We start from the raw sequence: 19,073 nt of genomic DNA, 5'->3' as shown, positions 1-19,073 counted from the left end.
GGTTTGCTCTGGGTTCTCCAGTTTCCTTCCTTAGCTTAAAAAACACGATGATACTGGTGTAGTGCCGTAGATGGGCCACACTTACCGGCAGTGGTGGACAGGGCCCATCTGCAGGTACCTCGGACCCCCAGGGGAGGGGCCACTGTGCCAGCCCAAGAGGGGGGGGGCTGCTGGGGGCTCTAGGATCCCAGACAGCTAAGCCCTCGGCGCCAGGGCCTCAGGATTCCAGACAACCCAGACAGCTGAGCCCCTTGGTGCCACCAACGGGGGGCTGCGGGGGATCTAGGAGCACACAACCCCACCCCTCGATGGGCAAGAGGGATAAAAGGGCCGCTCCCTGGCCGATCGGGGCCAGTCGCAGCTCAAGACCCCAAGACCAGCCAGCTTAGGACCCTGGACCCCCTCGTCCCGCTTGTCCTTCTAAGGGCCGGGACGCTGTGCGGGCCAGTGGTGGGACTCTGGGACTCCCGGCTCTACGTCCTTGTAAGGGCGAGGTCCAAGGAAGCCAGAGTCCAGACCCGCACCTTGGCTGGGTCGGGTCAGGTAGCCTCCCCTAGGGTAATTGTAGCCGGAGGACCCCAGAGTAGGCTGTGTCCCTAGGCTGTGACAGAGTATCAGGACTGTTGGAGTGTTGGATCGTAATAAAGAAGTTACCTCTACAAGTGTCTCCGGAACCCATTACACTGGTATCGGCCAAAACATCCGAATGTTGAAATGTGATCTGAAAATAAATTGGGAATAGACACACGTCGCAGTGCCACGCCGCATGCCACAGCAACACAACCACCACACCGCAGGTCACAACACCACAGACACCACACCGCAGGTCACAACACCACAGACACCACACCTGCAGCATTGTCCAGGCAGTAGGGGGGCGGGGGGTGGGGGGGGAACAGGCGGGGTTGGTGGATCACATGCGGACTCGTGAGGCTCCCTCCTGCACGTGGGCGCTAAGGTCGCCGTCCCGCAGCTTGCCGGGGTGTACAGCAAGCGGGGTTCACTTCTACCTGTACGGGATCGAGTGTTGCGCTGTCGCACGCGAGGATAGTCGCTGATCTCATCAAGGAGCGTGAACCATCACGCGGTCATCCTCGCAGCAGCAGCAGCGAATTTTGGCTATTGCCATCGAACAAAGACGGCGGTCAACACATCGCGTGCTTCTGCGGCCGTCTGGAACGCTCTTCCGATACTCGGAAGCCACTGGGAGCTTTGCACTTATAAATCATCATCGAGATTGAAAACTCATTTCTTTAGAACTGCTGTTTTTTGTGTTTAGTTTGTTACCCCTCCCCCGAACCTCCGATTATCACGGTTGGGCTACGTACGGTGCGAAAGAAGTTCAACGCACACACACACACACTCATTCTGAATTTGAGTTGGCCATACATTCCGAATATTGGGCCACAGAGCTTGGGGCAATGGTTGCTGGCGCCAGTTCCGGCCGCCTTCCCGGCTTGTCTGCGGATCCTGGCGATCCTGCTGCTGCTGCTGCTCCCTCGCCCGTCTCGGAGAGAGGAGAGAGGCAGAGAGAGACTTACTTTGACTTTTAAACAACTTTTATTGCCGCCAGCAGCAACAGCACTGGAGGCGATTCCGATATGAAACACACAAAGTCACCAGCAAACAAATGAAAATAAACGCTACAAATCCACGCGCTGTGGCGCTAGAAGCACCGCGCACAACACGAAAGAAAAGTCACGTGGTGGTGGTTGTGGTGGTCATCGCGCACGCCACGGTGACGAGCGAGCGCCTCAGAAGGTGAACACGAGGGTGCCGTCCACGCTGGTGCAGAGGACGAGGAGAGAGGAGAGAGCGGAGTGCGCGTGTCATGGCCAGGTGAACATGCCGAGAGCCCCATCACCACCCAATCGCCAGCACCCAGCGTCACTCAGTGACGTCACCACAGCGCCTGTGCCAGGCCAGGTGCACTTTGAGGCTACCACGTGGAGTGGTAGCCTCAAAGTGACCGACTGAGATGACTGGTAGATGCACCACCAGCTGTACCCCCTACTGTGCCAGGCTCGGTGCAGGAGGTTTCGGGACAGACCCAGCAGGTGGTGCCACGGGTTGACCGACTGAGATGACCGGTAGATGCACCACCAGCTGTACCCCCTACTGTGCCAGGCTAGGTGCAGGAGGTTTCGGGACAGACCCAGCAGGTGGTGCCACGGGTTGACCGACTGAGATGACCGGTAGATGCACCACCAGCTGTACCCCCTACTGTGCCAGGCTAGGTGCAGGTTTCGGGACAGACCCTGCAGGTGGTGCCACGGGTTGACCGACTGAGATGATCGTGCAGATGCAACCACCACCTGTATCCCCTCCCCCCCCGACTGTTGCCACCTTGCCGCATTGTCACCGCCCGGCGCTCCGCCGCCCTCCGTTGTTGCTGGAGGGCGACTGCCTCCAGCAACCCAGCAGTGAAGCAGTAGCAGCAAGCGGCGTCCTCCACGAGCCTCCTCCTCCTCCACCACCATCCACACCTCCATCACCACCTCCATCCCCACCTCCACCATCCTCACCACCACCATCCCCACCACCACCATCCTCACTACCACCATCCCCACCACCACCATCCCCACCACCATCCCCACCACCACCATCACCACCATCCCCACCACCATAACCACCATCCCCACCACCACCATCCCCACCACCACCATCCCCACCACCACCATCCTCACTACCACCATCCCCACCACCTCCTCCATCCCCACCACCACCATCCTCACCACCACCATCCTCACCACCACCATCCCCACCACCACCATCCCCACCACCACCATCCTCACTACCACCATCCCCACCACCTCCTCCATCCCCACCACCACCATCCTCACCACCACCATCCCCACCACCACCATCCCCACCACCACCATCCCCACCACCACCATCACCACCATCCCCACCACCATAACCACCATCCCCACCACCACCATCCTCACTACCACCATCCCCACCACCTCCTCCATCCCCACCACCACCATCCTCACCACCACCATCCTCACCACCACCATCCCCACCACCTCCTCCATCCCCACCACCACCATCCCCACCACCACCATCCCCACCACTATAACCACCATCCCCACCACCACCATCCCCACCACCACCATCCTCACTACCACCATCCCCACCACCACCACCATCATCACCACCACCACCATCCCCACCATCATCCCCACCACCACCACCATCCCCACCACCACCATCACCACCATCATCATCCCCACCACCATCACCACCACCACCATCCCCACCACCACCATCACCACCACCATCCCCACCATCACCACCATCACCACCATCATCACCACCATCATCACCACCACCACCATCCCCACCACCACCATCACCACCATCACCACCACCATCCCCACCATCACCACCATCACCACCACCATCCCCACCACCACCATCACCTCCACCACCACCATCACCTCCACCACCACCATCACCTCCACCACCACCATCACCACCACCATCCCCACCACCACCATCACCACCATCACCACCACCATCCCCACCATCACCACCATCACCACCACCATCCCCACCACCACCATCACCTCCACCACCACCATCACCTCCACCACCACCATCACCACCACCATCCCCACCACCACCATCACCACCACCATCCCCACCACCACCATCACCTCCACCACCACCGTCACCACCACCACCATCACCTCCACCACCACCTCCACCACCACCATCACCACCACCATCCCCACCACCTCCACCACCACCTCCACCATCACCCCCACCATCCCCACCACCACCATCACCACCATCACCACCACCATCACCTCCACCACCACCATCACCTCCACCACCACCTCCACCATCACCACCACCATCCCCACCACCACCATCACCACCATCACCACCACCATCACCACCATCACCACCACCATCCCCACCACCACCATCACCTCCACCACCACCATCACCTCCACCACCACCATCACCACCACCATCCCCACCACCACCATCACCACCACCATCCCCACCACCACCATCACCTCCACCACCACCGTCACCACCACCACCATCACCTCCACCACCACCTCCACCACCACCATCACCACCTCCACCATCACCGCCGCTACCGGGCGGACACTCCGCCCGCCTCGTGCGCGCACGCGAGGAATCGAGTCTTCGATTCGCTCGTCGGCTTCGTGCGAGTCGCTCGGATCGATTCGCCGTGAAGGGGAAAGTCCGTGGTCAGGGGGTGCGCGTGTCCGCCCGTGCGGCCGCCACTCATCATCATCAGCAGTAGCAGCATCATCATCAACAGCAGTAGCAGCAGCAGCAGTAGTATCATCATCATCAGCAGCAGTAGCAGCATCATCATCAACAGCAGTAGCAGCAGCAGCAGTAGTATCATCAGCAGCAGTAGCAGCATCATCATCAACAGCAGTAGCAGCAGCAGCAGTATCATCAACAGTACCAGCAGCAGTATCATCAGCAGCAGCAGTACTATCATCAGTATCCTCAGCAGCAGCAGCATCACCATCATCGGCAGTGTCATCATCAGCATCATCGGCACAAAGCGACAGCAGCAGTAGAATCGTCGTCACCGTCACGACGACGACGATGAAGATGATGATGACCACGTGGTGCTGGTGGTGCCTCGCGGTCTGCGCGCTGCTGTCGCCCTGCGCAGCCGCCGCGAGCAAGGACGCGGCGGATGGACTTGGCACCGCCGGGGGAAGGATGAGTTTCCAGACGCCCGAGCTGAGCGACGAGGAAGGACATTCCCAGCACATGCCGCAGCACCTCCGCTGCGACGCGTGCCGAGCCATCGCCTACCAGGTACCCCCTGGATAGAGGACCCCCCTGGATAGAGGACCCCGGTATAGGGGATCCTGGTATAGGGGAATCCCTCTGCATAGAGGACCCCCCTGGATAGAGGACCCCGGTATCGAGGACCCCGGTATAGGGGACCCCGGTATAGGGGAATCCCTCTGCATAGAGGATCCCGGTATAGGGGACCCCGGTATAGGGGAACCTTCTGCATAGAGGACCATTGCATAGAGGACCCCCCTGGATAGAGGACCATTGTATAGGGGAACCCCTCTGGATAGAGGCCATTGTATAGGGCAGGGGTCGGCAACCAAAATAACAAGAAGAGCCATTTCTTTCCAATTCGGTACAAAATTCAGTATTTCAAGAGCCGCAATGCATCTGAGTACATACTGTACATACGTACATATCGTCAAGAAGCAGCCCGCAAAGAGCCGCATGCGGCTCCGGAGCCGTAGGTTGCCGACCCCTGGTATAGGGGAACCCCCCTGGATAGAGGACCATTGTATAGGGGAACCCCTCTGGATAGGGGACCATTGTATAGGGGAACCCCTCTGGATAGGGGACCCCTCTGGATAGAGGACCATTGTATAGGGGAACCCCTCTGGATAGGGGACCCCTCTGGATAGGGGACCATTGTATAGGGGACCCCTCTGCATAGAGGACCCCTCTGGATAGAGGACCCCCCTGCATAGAGGACCATTGTATAGGGGAACCCTCTGCATAGAGGACCATTGTATAGGGGACCCCTCTGGATAGAGGAACCCTCTGCATAGAGGACCCCGGTAAAGGGAACCCCTCTGGATAGAGGACCATTGTATGGGGGTCCAGTGTGTTGACCGTTTACGGCACTGTGGCTAAGCAGCGTCACGCTGCCTGATCTAGACACGTTTCCTTCATACACTGTTCAAAACTGATAACCGTTGTTATTCGGTTACCTTGTCATAAAAAACGATGTTAACGACCCAAACAGATTCAAGCACCCAGGTTACCCTACCTCGTGGACCACCTACCCTCGTATCACCGACCACGTGTCCTCGCCTACCCACGTGGGAGAGTCGGGCTCATTCTACCTTGCCCCCCCCCCCGCCGCCCCCAGATGCAGGAGCACCTGAGCAGGGCCCTGCACAAGAGGCCGGCGCCGCGCAAGGGCCTCAGTGGCCGCTCCGAGCTGCCCGAGTCCGAGCTGCTCGACACCCTGGAGCAATGCTGCTCGCAGTCCTGGAACGAGTGAGACGCACCTCCACCACCACCTCCACCACCTCCACCTCCATCACCTCCAACACCTCCACCACCACCTCCACCATCTCCACTATCTCCATCACCTCCACCACCTCCACCATCTCCGTCACCACCTCCACCACCTCCACCGTCACCTCCACCACCTCCGTCACCTCCATCACCTCCACCACCTCCACCATCTCCGTCACCACCACCACCTCCACCACCTCCACCACCTCCGTCACCTCCACAATCTCCGTCACCTCCGTCACCTCCACCATCTCCACCATCTCCATCACCTCCACCACCTCCACCATCTCCACCACCTCCACCACCTCCACCACCTCCACCACATCCGTCACCTCCACCATCTCCACCATCTCCGTCACCTCCACCACCTCCCATCACCTCCACCACCTCCACCACCTCCGTCACCTCCACCACCTCCACCACCTCCATCACCTCCGTCACCTCCATCACCTCCACCACCTCCGTCACCTCCATCACCTCCACCACCTCCACAATCTCCGTCACCTCCACAACCTCCGTCACCTCCACCATCTCCATCACCTCCACAATCTCCGTCACCTCCGTCACCTCCACCACCTCTGTCACCTCCACCACCTCCGTCACCTCCACCACCTCCGTCACCTCCACCATCTCCACCACTTCCACCACCTCCACCACCTCCACCACCTCCGTCATCTCCACCACCTCCGTCACCTCCACCACCTCCACCACCACCTCCACCATCTCCACTATCTCCATCACCTCCACCACCTCCACCATCTCCATCACCACCTCCACCACCTCCACCGTCACCTCCACCACCTCCGTCACCTCCATCACCTCCACCACCTCCACCATCTCCGTCACCACCACCACCTCCACCACCTCCACCACCTCCGTCACCTCCACAATCTCCGTCACCTCCGTCACCTCCACCATCTCCACCATCTCCATCACCTCCACCACCTCCACCATCTCCACCACCTCCACCACCTCCACCACCTCCACCACATCCGTCACCTCCACCATCTCCACCATCTCCATCACCTCCACCATCTCCACCATCTCCGTCACCTCCACCACCTCCCATCACCTCCACCACCTCCACCACCTCCGTCACCTCCACCACCTCCACCACCTCCGTCACCTCCATCACCTCCACCACCTCCACAATCTCCGTCACCTCCACAACCTCCGTCACCTCCACCATCTCCATCACCTCCACAATCTCCGTCACCTCCGTCACCTCCACCACCTCTGTCACCTCCACCACCTCCGTCACCTCCACCACCTCCGTCACCTCCACCATCTCCACCACTTCCACCACCTCCACCACCTCCACCACCTCCGTCATCTCCACCACCTCCGTCACCTCCACCACCTCCACCACCACCTCCACCATCTCCACTATCTCCATCACCTCCACCACCTCCACCATCTCCATCACCACCTCCACCACCTCCACCGTCACCTCCACCACCTCCGTCACCTCCATCACCTCCACCACCTCCACCATCTCCGTCACCACCACCACCTCCACCACCTCCACCACCTCCGTCACCTCCACAATCTCCGTCACCTCCGTCACCTCCACCATCTCCACCATCTCCATCACCTCCACCACCTCCACCATCTCCACCACCTCCACCACCTCCACCACCTCCACCACATCCGTCACCTCCACCATCTCCACCATCTCCATCACCTCCACCACCTCCACCACCTCCGTCACCTCCACCACCTCCACCACCTCCATCACCTCCGTCACCTCCATCACCTCCACCACCTCCGTCACCTCCATCACCTCCACCACCTCCGTCATCTCCACCACCTCCGTCACCTCCACCATCTCCACCATCTCCATCACCTCCACTACCTCCACCACCTCCACCACCTCCGTCACCTCCACCACCTCCACCACCTCCATCACCTACACCACCTCCACTATCATCATCTACACCATCATCTCCATCACGTAAATCATCTCCACCATCTCCGCGCTTTCCATCACCTCCACCATCTCCACCATCTCCGTCACCTCCACCACCTCCCATCACCTCCACCACCTCCACCACCTCCGTCACCTCCACCACCTCCACCACCTCCATCACCTCCGTCACCTCCATCACCTCCACCACCTCCGTCACCTCCATCACCTCCACCACCTCCACAATCTCCGTCACCTCCACAACCTCCGTTACCTCCACCATCTCCATCACCTCCACAATCTCCGTCACCTCCGTCACCTCCACCACCTCTGTCACCTCCACCACCTCCGTCACCTCCACCACCTCCGTCACCTCCACCATCTCCACCACTTCCACCACCTCCACCACCTCCACCACCTCCACCACCTCCGTCATTTCCACCACCTCCGTCACCTCCACCATCTCCACCATCTCCATCACCTCCACTACCTCCACCACCTCCGTCACCTCCACCACCTCCACCACCTCCATCACCTACACCACCTCCACTATCATCACCTACACCATCATCTCCATCACGTAAATCATCTCCACCATCTCCGCGCTTTCCAGCAACTCGCATTGAAAGTCATTGAAAGTCCGGCTCGCTTGAACCAACGCCCGGTGAACTGCCGGACGCTCGAGGTAGAAACGTCATGAATGTGATGCTGAGCAACACAACACAACCATTAACCATTAACCTCGTTGCGGACAATATAAGTGACACAATAACGAAGCAGACATATTCGCCTCCTTCCCACATCCGTGGCACAACCCCTGCGTTGCTGGCGGTGGTTGGTGGTGGTGGTGGTGGGGAGCGGTGGTGTAGCGGTTAGCGCTACGCTGCGCTATGAACCTGGGCCACCCGAGTTCGATTCCCGCTCACGGCCAATGCCAGTGACGATTATCTGAACCGGTTCTGGGCCTCCCCTAGGTCGACTCAGCCTCATATGAGTACCCAGTGCACAAACATCGTCACTAGAGAGACAAAGGCGGCCGTGCGTGGTGCTGCCCAACCCACCCCCTTGCGTGCTGTTCCGGCCTTCATAAGTGCTCGCTAACAGCACTTGCCCCTACAGTCTCACATGCTACACGGGGGATCTTTGTCTTTGGTGGGCCAGGTCAGGCCACGGTATTGGGCACCCTCGTGACGCGTTGGGGAGATTTTGACTTTCAACTTTCGTGACTGCAGGAATTCATCTTCTTGGGTTCTTTCGGTAAAGTCACGTGGATAGAAAAATTGTATAAAAAAAAGACGTATTTTTTAAAATTATTTTATATTTTATTTTCCATCTACCTGACTTGACCGAAAGAACCAAAGACGACGTCGGGGAGAAATTCAAGAGGGACACGCGTGCGGTGGCGGTGGCGGGGTTTGCGCCGACGTGGCCGTGTCGCGTTACAGATGTTTGCCACCAGCAGCAGCAGCACGCCCACGGGCAGCAGCTGTCGCCGCTGCTTGCACGCCGCGTTAGCCAACAATGAAGGGGGGGGGGGGGTGAAGCGCAGCTCGCGTTACAGGCGCTGGAGAGGCGCTGCCGTGAGCCCTGCAGGCACCGCGTGTCACGCGCGTGTCACGCGCGTGTCACGCGCTCGGTCTCGTGACCCTCAGGCGGCGGCGGAGTCACGCGGACGCCGGGTCGCACTCACGGCGGCGGGCGCCGTGCCACGCGTCCCGTCGCGTCGCGTCACAAACCCGGGGACCCATGGTCCTGCACGGGGAGGGGAGGGAGGGGAGGGGGGGGGGAGGGAGGGGAGGGGAGCGAGGGGAGGGGTGGGATGGGAGGGGAGGGGAGGGAGTGGAGGGGAGAGAGGGGAGCAGAGGGGAGGGAGGGGAGGGATGGGAGGGGAGGGAGCCTCCTTGTCTGTAGACATCGTGAAGTTAACAAGTGTTGGGCTGCAGCTGGCGAGACATTGTGCGCTAATATCGCGTGTGTGTGCGCGTGTTTTGTGTGTAAATACCTCCGTGGACTTTGCGTGGCAGGACCGGCATGGTGTCGTGTTGTATTTGTCTTTGGTGTTTACCTTTCTTGTGCTTCGCACTCCTGCCGTGTGCTTTTGGTCACGTGTGTTGGTGTCACGTTCTTTCCGGCCTCGACTGGGCACCTGTGAAACAGAGCTTCATAGCTCATCGGATTCCTGCCGTCTAAGTGAAGATTCTGATTCTGTGTGTGCACGTCGTCGTCGTAGTGTCGCTGTTAGCGCTACGCTGCGCTTCGAACCCGGCGACCCGAGTTCGATTCCCGCTTCACGGCCAACACCCAGTGATGATTATCTGAACGGGTCCTGGGCCTCCCCTAGGTCGACTCAGCCTCAAATGAGTACCTGGTGCGGTCTGTAAACATCGCCACAGGGGGGGAGACGAAGGCGGCCGGGCATGGTGCTGGCCACCCACCCCCTCGTGTGCCTTGCCGGCACGTTCGCTTGCATGTATCACCACTCACGTGTATGTACACGGTGCTGTACGTGTTTATGTATATGTGTAGTGACATAGAATGGTCACTACTGTGTCGGCCTGTACGAGGGCTGGGGGCCCCAAGGGGGTGCCTGGGGGGTCACGTGCTGGAGGGATCCGACCTTCCCAGAGGTGGGGGAAGGGAGGCGTGGCCTGGAGAGAGCCAGCCACGCCGGGGCGGAGCCGGCCACGCCAAAGCAGATATAAGCGTGGTGTGAACGGAGAGCAAGGCGGTTGTACTGTACTCCAAAGAGAAGACATCATTGGTCGTCAAGTCCCGAGTCGTCGTCCTGGGCCAGGCAGGCCGTTGCCTGCCTGGTCCAGTCTGTGTCGTGTTCCAGAGTGTTAGTGAGTTGAGGAAGGTGCTCACCACCTTATGTACAGTGTTATATTACTTACCGTTTAATAAATAGTGTTGCCTCCAAGCTGCGTGTGTGTGCACCTAATTCGGTCCTACTACATATATATCAGTTTATGCATGTGTATGTGCAAACTAGTTATCGTGTGACAAAGGCGGCCGGGCATGCCGCCGCCGCTGCTGGTGGCCACCCACCCCCTCGCGCGCCGTTCCGGGCCTCCATCGCTGTTCGCTGACAGCACTTGCCCCAACAGTCTGTGACAGGCTACCTGGGTGGGGGTGGGTCCAACCCATGTGAGACTCGGCTCTAAGGAAAGCTGTCTCGGGTGTGGACCAATCAACTTCAAGGACAGTGCATACATGATCAGAGTTGTGTTTTTTGTTTGCATTATGACTGCAGGTATTGTGGTCAATGCAAACATGACTCCTCGTAAAAAAAGGTGTCAGTTTTGTTGCCAGATAGAAGGGTAAAAAACCAATGATCATCTTTGTCTTTGTGTGCGTGCAGCTACGGGGTCAAGGAGCTGAGCGGGCAGAAGCGCCTGTCGGGCCCCGGCCTGGAGGCGCAGGACGCCATGGGGATGATGATGGGCGGTGGCAAGTGGCCGTTCCGGTGAGTGGCGAGCCGCACGGCCATCGGTCCATCCTCCTCCTCCTCCCCCTCCTCCCTGTCCTCGTTGAGCCTTCCACGAGGAGCGCAGAAGCGTCACAACAGCAGCTTGATGACCACGCGGTACGCCTGGCTGTTCACTACGATGATGAGCCGAGAATGTCTGTGTGTCCCGCGCGTGACGTCACCCCACGTCGGCCAGCCCCCCTCATTAATAATCATTAGCGGGTGACGTCACTCCACCTGGTGGGGGGGCGAGGCGCCTCCTCCGAACCTCCTCAGCGTCAACTTACAACCCTCACGACAAAGGCAGAACCCTCACGTCACGTGATCTCCGTCACGCTGTTGAGACATCGAAGTAAAAAGGACGTCGTGATGAACGAGAGATTATAACCTTTAAATGAAATAGGTCTGTGTCACCGCGCCCTTACTAATTGCACACGAATGGAGGCAATGAATATATCACGTCGTGGGCTGCTTTTCTCTTGCAAGTTTCAGATTTACTGCAATACACCCGTCGTCCTTGGACGGGAAAAAGGCGAGTTACGAATATAATGAGCCAAGCATGTCTGTGTGTAATGCGCGTGACGTCACTCCACGTCGACCAGCCCCCCTCATTAATAATCATGAACAGGTGGGGTCCTCCACATGGACCCCCCCCCCCCCGTCACTCCGCATGAAGAAGGTGGAGCGGAAACGAAAATTTGTTTACACAAATTAGCTTTCATTTTGACCTCAACGCTGTGTGTGGCCCGCGCCTGACGTCACTCCACATGCCCCCCCCCCCCCTCATTATTATTCATGTGTGCCTGAAGAAAGTCGAGCGGCTATGATAATCTTTTTTACGCAAATTCTCTTTCGATTTTACGTATCTGTATAGAAAGTGAAGGCAATATATAATTACACGCCGCGTTTCAGTGCATTTTATGCCTTTATTTATTTCTTTGGCACGTCCAACAAAAGGTAAGTCTATCGCTACGTGATATTCATTGCACATTGCCTCGGTACTCACGAGCTCGTGTGCTCACGGACCGTGCGAGTCTTTGTGTTTCCCCTTCGAGTTCACGAATCGATCGTTCATCGGAATCACTCGACTGAATTTTTAAACTTCGATTGAAACTCCCTTGTCGTCGCATCGCCACTTCCGCCGTCACTCGTCACGTTGCCGCGTGGTCACTCAGCCACGTGGTCACTCAGCCACGTGGTCACTCAGCCACGTGGTCACTCAGCCACGTGATCACTCAGCCACGTGGTCACTCAGCCACGTGGTCACCCAGCCACGTGATCACTCAGCCACTAGGTCACTCAGCCACGTGGTCACTCAGCCACGTGGTCACTCAGCCAGGGGTCACTCAGCCACGTGGTCACTCAGCCACGTGGTCACCCAGTCACGTGATCACTCAGCCACTGGGTCACTCAGCCACGTGGTCACTCAGCCACGTGGTCACTCAGCCAGGGGTCACTCAGCCACGTGGTCACTCAGCCGCGTGGTCACTCAGCCGCGTGGTCACTCAGCCGCGTGGTCACCCAGCCACGTGGTCACTCAGCCGCGTGGTCACTCAGCCGCGTGGTCACTCAGCCGCGTGGTCACTCAGCCGCGTGGTCACCCAGCCACGTGGTCACTCAGCCGCGTGGTCACCCAGCCACGTGGTCACTCAGCCACGTGGTCACTCAGCCAGGGGTCACTCAGCCACGTGGTCACTCAGCCACGTGGTCACTCAGCCACGTGGTCACCCAGCCACGTGGTCACTCAGCCACTGGGTCACTCAGCCACGTGGTCACTCAGCCACGTGATCACTCAGCCACGTGGTCACTCAGCCACGTGATCACTCAGCCACGTGGTCACTCAGCCACGTGGTCACTCAGCCACGGGGTCACTCAGCCACGTGGTCACTCAGCCACGTGATCACTCAGCCACGTGGTCACTCAGCCACTGGGTCACTCAGCCAAGTGGTCACTCAGCCACGTGGTTACTCAGCCAGGGGTCACTCAGCCACGTGGTCACTCAGCCACGTGGTCACTCAGCCACGTGGTCACTCAGCCACGAGGTCACTCAGCCACGTGGTCACTCAGCCAGGGGTCACTCAGCCACTGGGTCACTCAGCCACGTGGTCACTCAGCCACGTGATCACTCAGCCACGTGGTCACTCAGCCACGTGGTCACTCAGCCACGGGGTCACTCAGCCACGTGGTCACTCAGCCACGTGATCACTCAGCCACGTGGTCACTCAGCCACTGGGTCACTCAGCCAAGTGGTCACTCAGCCACGTGGTTACTCAGCCAGGGGTCACTCAGCCACGGGGTCACTCAGCCACGTGGTCACTCAGCCACGTGATCACTCAGCCACGTGGTCACTCAGCCACGTGATCACTCAGCCACGTGATCACTCAGCCACTGGGTCACTCAGCCACGTGGTCACTCAGCCACGTGGTTACTCAGCCAGGGGTCACTCAGCCACGTGGTCACTCAGCCACGGGGTCACTCAGCCGCGTGGTCACTCAGCCGCGTGGTCACCCAGCCACGTGGTCACTCAGCCGCGTGGTCACTCAGCCGCGTGGTCACTCAGCCGCGTGGTCACTCAGCTGCGTGGTCACCCAGCCACGTGGTCACTCAGCCGCGTGGTCACCCAGCCACGTGGTCACTCAGCCACGTGGTCACTCAGCCAGGGGTCACTCAGCCACGTGGTCACTCAGCCACGTGGTCACTCAGCCACGTGGTCACTCAGCCACGTGGTCACCCAGCCACGTGGTCACTCAGCCACTGGGTCACTCAGCCACGTGGTCACTCAGCCACGTGATCACTCAGCCACGTGGTCACTCAGCCACGTGGTCACTCAGCCACGTGGTCACTCAGCCACGGGGTCACTCAGCCACGTGGTCACTCAGCCACGTGATCACTCAGCCACGTGGTCACTCAGCCACTGGGTCACTCAGCCAAGTGGTCACTCAGCCACGTGGTTACTCAGCCAGGGGTCACTCAGCCACGTGGTCACTCAGCCACGTGGTCACTCAGCCACGTGGTCACTCAGCCACGAGGTCACTCAGCCACGTGGTCACTCAGCCAGGGGTCACTCAGCCACTGGGTCACTCAGCCACGTGGTCACTCAGCCACGTGATCACTCAGCCACGTGGTCACTCAGCCACGTGGTCACTCAGCCACGGGGTCACTCAGCCACGTGGTCACTCAGCCACGTGATCACTCAGCCACGTGGTCACTCAGCCACTGGGTCACTCAGCCAAGTGGTCACTCAGCCACGTGGTTACTCAGCCAGGGGTCACTCAGCCACGGGGTCACTCAGCCACGTGGTCACTCAGCCACGTGGTCACTCAGCCACGTGGTCACTCAGCCACGAGGTCACTCAGCCACGTGGTCACTCAGCCAGGGGTCACTCAGCCACTGGGTCACTCAGCCACGTGGTCACTCAGCCACGTGATCACTCAGCCACGTGGTCACTCAGCCACGTGGTCACTCAGCCACGGGGTCACTCAGCCACGTGGTCACTCAGCCACGTGATCACTCAGCCACGTGGTCACTCAGCCACTGGGTCACTCAGCCAAGTGGTCACTCAGCCACGTGGTTACTCAGCCAGGGGTCACTCAGCCACGGGGTCACTCAGCCACGTGGTCACTCAGCCACGTGATCACTCAGCCACGTGGTCACTCAGCCACGTGATCACTCAGCCACGTGATCACTCAGCCACTGGGTCACTCAGCCACGTGGTCACTCAGCCACGTGGTTACTCAGCCAGGGGTCACTCAGCCACGTGGTCACTCAGCCACGGGGTCACTCAGCCGCGTGGTCACTCAGCCGCGTGGTCACCCAGCCACGTGGTCACTCAGCCGCGTGGTCACTCAGCCGCGTGGTCACTCAGCCGCGTGGTCACTCAGCTGCGTGGTCACCCAGCCACGTGGTCACTCAGCCACTGGGTCACTCAGCCACGTGGTCACTCAGCCACGTGATCACTCAGCCACGTGGTCACTCAGCCACGTGGTCACTCAGCCACGGGGTCACTCAGCCACGTGGTCACTCAGCCACGTGATCACTCAGCCACGTGGTCACTCAGCCACTGGGTCACTCAGCCAAGTGGTCACTCAGCCACGTGGTTACTCAGCCAGGGGTCACTCAGCCACGGGGTCACTCAGCCACGTGGTCACTCAGCCACGTGATCACTCAGCCACGTGGTCACTCAGCCACGTGATCACTCAGCCACGTGATCACTCAGCCACTGGGTCACTCAGCCACGTGGTCACTCAGCCACGTGGTTACTCAGCCAGGGGTCACTCAGCCACGTGGTCACTCAGCCACGGGGTCACTCAGCCGCGTGGTCACTCAGCCGCGTGGTCACCCAGCCACGTGGTCACTCAGCCGCGTGGTCACTCAGCCGCGTGGTCACTCAGCCGCGTGGTCACTCAGCTGCGTGGTCACCCAGCCACGTGGTCACTCAGCCGCGTGGTCACCCAGCCACGTGGTCACTCAGCCACGTGGTCACTCAGCCAGGGGTCACTCAGCCACGTGGTCACTCAGCCACGTGGTCACTCAGCCACGTGGTCACTCAGCCACGTGGTCACCCAGCCACGTGGTCACTCAGCCACTGGGTCACTCAGCCACGTGGTCACTCAGCCACGTGATCACTCAGCCACGTGGTCACTCAGCCACGTGGTCACTCAGCCACGGGGTCACTCAGCCACGTGGTCACTCAGCCACGTGATCACTCAGCCACGTGGTCACTCAGCCACTGGGTCACTCAGCCAAGTGGTCACTCAGCCACGTGGTTACTCAGCCAGGGGTCACTCAGCCACGTGGTCACTCAGCCACGTGGTCACTCAGCCACGTGGTCACTCAGCCACGAGGTCACTCAGCCACGTGGTCACTCAGCCAGGGGTCACTCAGCCACTGGGTCACTCAGCCACGTGGTCACTCAGCCACGTGATCACTCAGCCACGTGGTCACTCAGCCACGTGGTCACTCAGCCACGGGGTCACTCAGCCACGTGGTCACTCAGCCACGTGATCACTCAGCCACGTGGTCACTCAGCCACTGGGTCACTCAGCCAAGTGGTCACTCAGCCACGTGGTTACTCAGCCAGGGGTCACTCAGCCACGGGGTCACTCAGCCACGTGGTCACTCAGCCACGTGATCACTCAGCCACGTGGTCACTCAGCCACGTGATCACTCAGCCACGTGATCACTCAGCCACTGGGTCACTCAGCCACGTGGTCACTCAGCCACGTGGTTACTCAGCCAGGGGTCACTCAGCCACGTGGTCACTCAGCCACGGGGTCACTCAGCCACGTGGTCACTCAGCCAGGGGTCACTCAGCCACGTGGTCACTCAGCCAGGGGTCACTCAGCCACGTGGTCACTCAGCCGCATGGTCACTCAGCCACGTGATCACTCAGCCACGTGATCACTCAGCCACTGGGTCACTGAGCCACGTGGTCACTCAGCCACGTGGTCACTCAGCCAGGGGTCACTCAGCCACGTGGTCACTCAGCCACGGGGTCACTCAGCCACGTGGTCACTCAGCCAGGGGTCACTCAGCCACGTGGTCACTCAGCCACTGGGTCACCCAGCCACGTGATCACCCAGCCACGTGGTGTCTCTCCTTGCGCAGGCTGCTGCAGATGTGCCACGCGATGCTGGGCGAGCTGGGCGAGGAGGAGATCTACGCCGCGTTCCGCTCCGCAGCGCCGCCGGGCCAGGGGCTCGCGGCGTGGCTGTGTAAGCGCGACTGTGGCGCCAAGAGGGCGGCGCGGCGAGACGTCACCCCACTGTCGAGAGAGCACACCGAGATGTGACACCCACACTGTGACACGTGACACTGTGACACACACACCAACACGTGACATCCACACCGACACGTGACACCCACACCGACACGTGACACCCACACTGTGACACCCACAATGTGATACCCACACTGTGACACCCACACTGTGACACCCACACTGTGACACAACAACAACAACCGCCATTCGCCACTAAGTGGCGGTGACGTCACCACGACGCTTGTGCCAGGCCATGTGCACCTTGAGGCCACGTGAAGTGTCGAACGCCCGCTGGCAGGAGGTCACGGGGCAGACCCAGGTGCCACGGGTCGACTGACTGAGATGACCGAGATGACTGGCTGATGCACCACTTGTGCCCCCTACTGTACCAACTTGCTGTGCTTTAGCTACCCGGCGCTCCGCTCGTTGTTGTGAGCGTCGCTCCTCCGCCCTCTGTTGTTGGAGGGCGACTGCCTCCAACTGCCCAGTAGCGTCCTTCACGAGCCTCCTCCACAGAGGCCGATCTTGACACCGCTGGTACCAGTCATCGGCAAGTCCACTCAGCTCCACATCCTCTTGTACCACATCACTCCATCTCTTCTCTAGCGCGTGCCGCGCCCGTTTAGCCCTCTCGATCCGGCCGAACAAAAGCTGTTTAGGCATGCGGTGTCTGGGCATGCGGGCTACATGACCCAGCCAACGCAGCCTTGCCTGCCGGAGGAGCTCACCGATGGAGATTTGTGAGCTCCTCACACAATCCAGCCTGGTTAAACCCAGGATGGATCGTAGGCAGGCCAGCCTAAATGTTTCCAACTGGCGAAAATGCTCCATTAGGGGGGTCCACGTTTCGCAAGCGTAGAGAAGGGAGGGAATGACTGTGGCCGAGAAGACCTGAAGCTTCGTGCGGAGCGACAGACCAGGTAGCTTCCACACAGCGTTACGCAACCGATGAAAAGATGTTGCCGCTCGACTGATTCGGAGTGAGACCTCTGCTGTTAAACTGGAGCCGGTCATAAGCACACTGCCCAGGTATGGGAAACTCTCCACTCTCTCCACTACTGTCCCATCACCGATTGGGGGTTGTGGGGGTGGAGTGTCCGATGGTACCAAATACCCAGGCAGGTGCTTAGTTTTGGTGGGGCTGATGGTAAGGCCCCACCTCTTAGTGGCACGCTCCAGTCTCAGCAGCAGCGTCTCCAACTCCTCTTCTGAATGAGCAGCTATTACCAAAGCATCGGCATACATAACGTAGTTGACCAATAGGGAGCCATCCCTTGATCGCACCCGGGCGTCGATCAGCCTCCCGTTATATCTGTACCAAATGGAAATTCCCCCGGTACAGCTATTGAAGGTTTCACGAACTACTCGGTAAAAATAGATGTTAAATAATGTGGGAGCCAGAGGACATCCCTGTCGCACCCAAAGGTGTACAGGGAAAGGCTCTGACTCCCGGCCACGTAGTTTTACCCGGGCCCGCTCACCATCATGAAGGTCCTTAATGACCGTTAGCAGAGGGTCACGGACTCCGAAAGCACGAAGAACAACCCAGAGCCCAGGCCTACTGATGGTATCATAGGCCTTGACCAGGTCAATAAAGCAGAGATGTAGGTCTTGTTGGAATTCCCTACACCTCTTCTGTAGCAGACGGACAGAAAATATGGCATGTGTGCAGGACCGCCCTTTCCTGAAACCGCATTGGGGCTCCGCAAGCCTCTCCTCAGCGTGCCTAGCAAGGCGATGTTGAATAATCCTTGCCAGGACCTTTCCCGGCACACTGAGGAGTGAGATGCCACTGTAGTTGTTACAGTCTGTGCGGTCCCCCTTCTTAAAGAGGGGGACCACCAGGGCATCCTTCCAATCCTGCGGAACCC

General features: G+C 59.5%; 1 protein-coding gene across 1 annotated transcript; it reads left to right on the top strand.

Moving 5' to 3' along the window:
• The first annotated feature begins 4,203 nt into the window (after positions 1-4,203).
• Positions 4,204-17,756, top strand: MZB1 (marginal zone B and B1 cell specific protein). The gene is made up of 4 exons (XM_078875499.1): positions 4,204-4,824; positions 5,915-6,045; positions 11,334-11,438; positions 17,049-17,756. Exons 1-4 carry the CDS (start codon positions 4,606-4,608, stop codon positions 17,230-17,232), a joined length of 639 nt encoding a protein of 212 aa, XP_078731625.1. The 5' UTR covers positions 4,204-4,605; the 3' UTR covers positions 17,233-17,756.
• The last annotated feature ends 1,317 nt before the right edge of the window (positions 17,757-19,073 follow it).

This window comes from Lampetra fluviatilis, chromosome 41, assembly GCF_964198595.1.
Source record: "Lampetra fluviatilis chromosome 41, kcLamFluv1.1, whole genome shotgun sequence".
Classification (NCBI taxonomy): Eukaryota; Metazoa; Chordata; class Hyperoartia; order Petromyzontiformes; family Petromyzontidae; genus Lampetra; species Lampetra fluviatilis.
Note: the sequence above shows the minus strand (reverse complement) of the source record. Positions and strands in the feature narration are given on the sequence as shown.

Excerpts from the sequence above, each read along its gene's own strand:
- MZB1 (XM_078875499.1), top strand. The coding sequence starts at position 4,606 with ATGAAGATGATGATGACCACGTGGTGCTGGTGGTGCCTCGCGGTCTGC. Across the intron at positions 4,825-5,914 it reads GCCGAGCCATCGCCTACCAG|ATGCAGGAGCACCTGAGCAG; the intron begins GTACCCCCTGGA and ends CGCCGCCCCCAG. Across the intron at positions 11,439-17,048 it reads GGTGGCAAGTGGCCGTTCCG|GCTGCTGCAGATGTGCCACG; the intron begins GTGAGTGGCGAG and ends CTCCTTGCGCAG.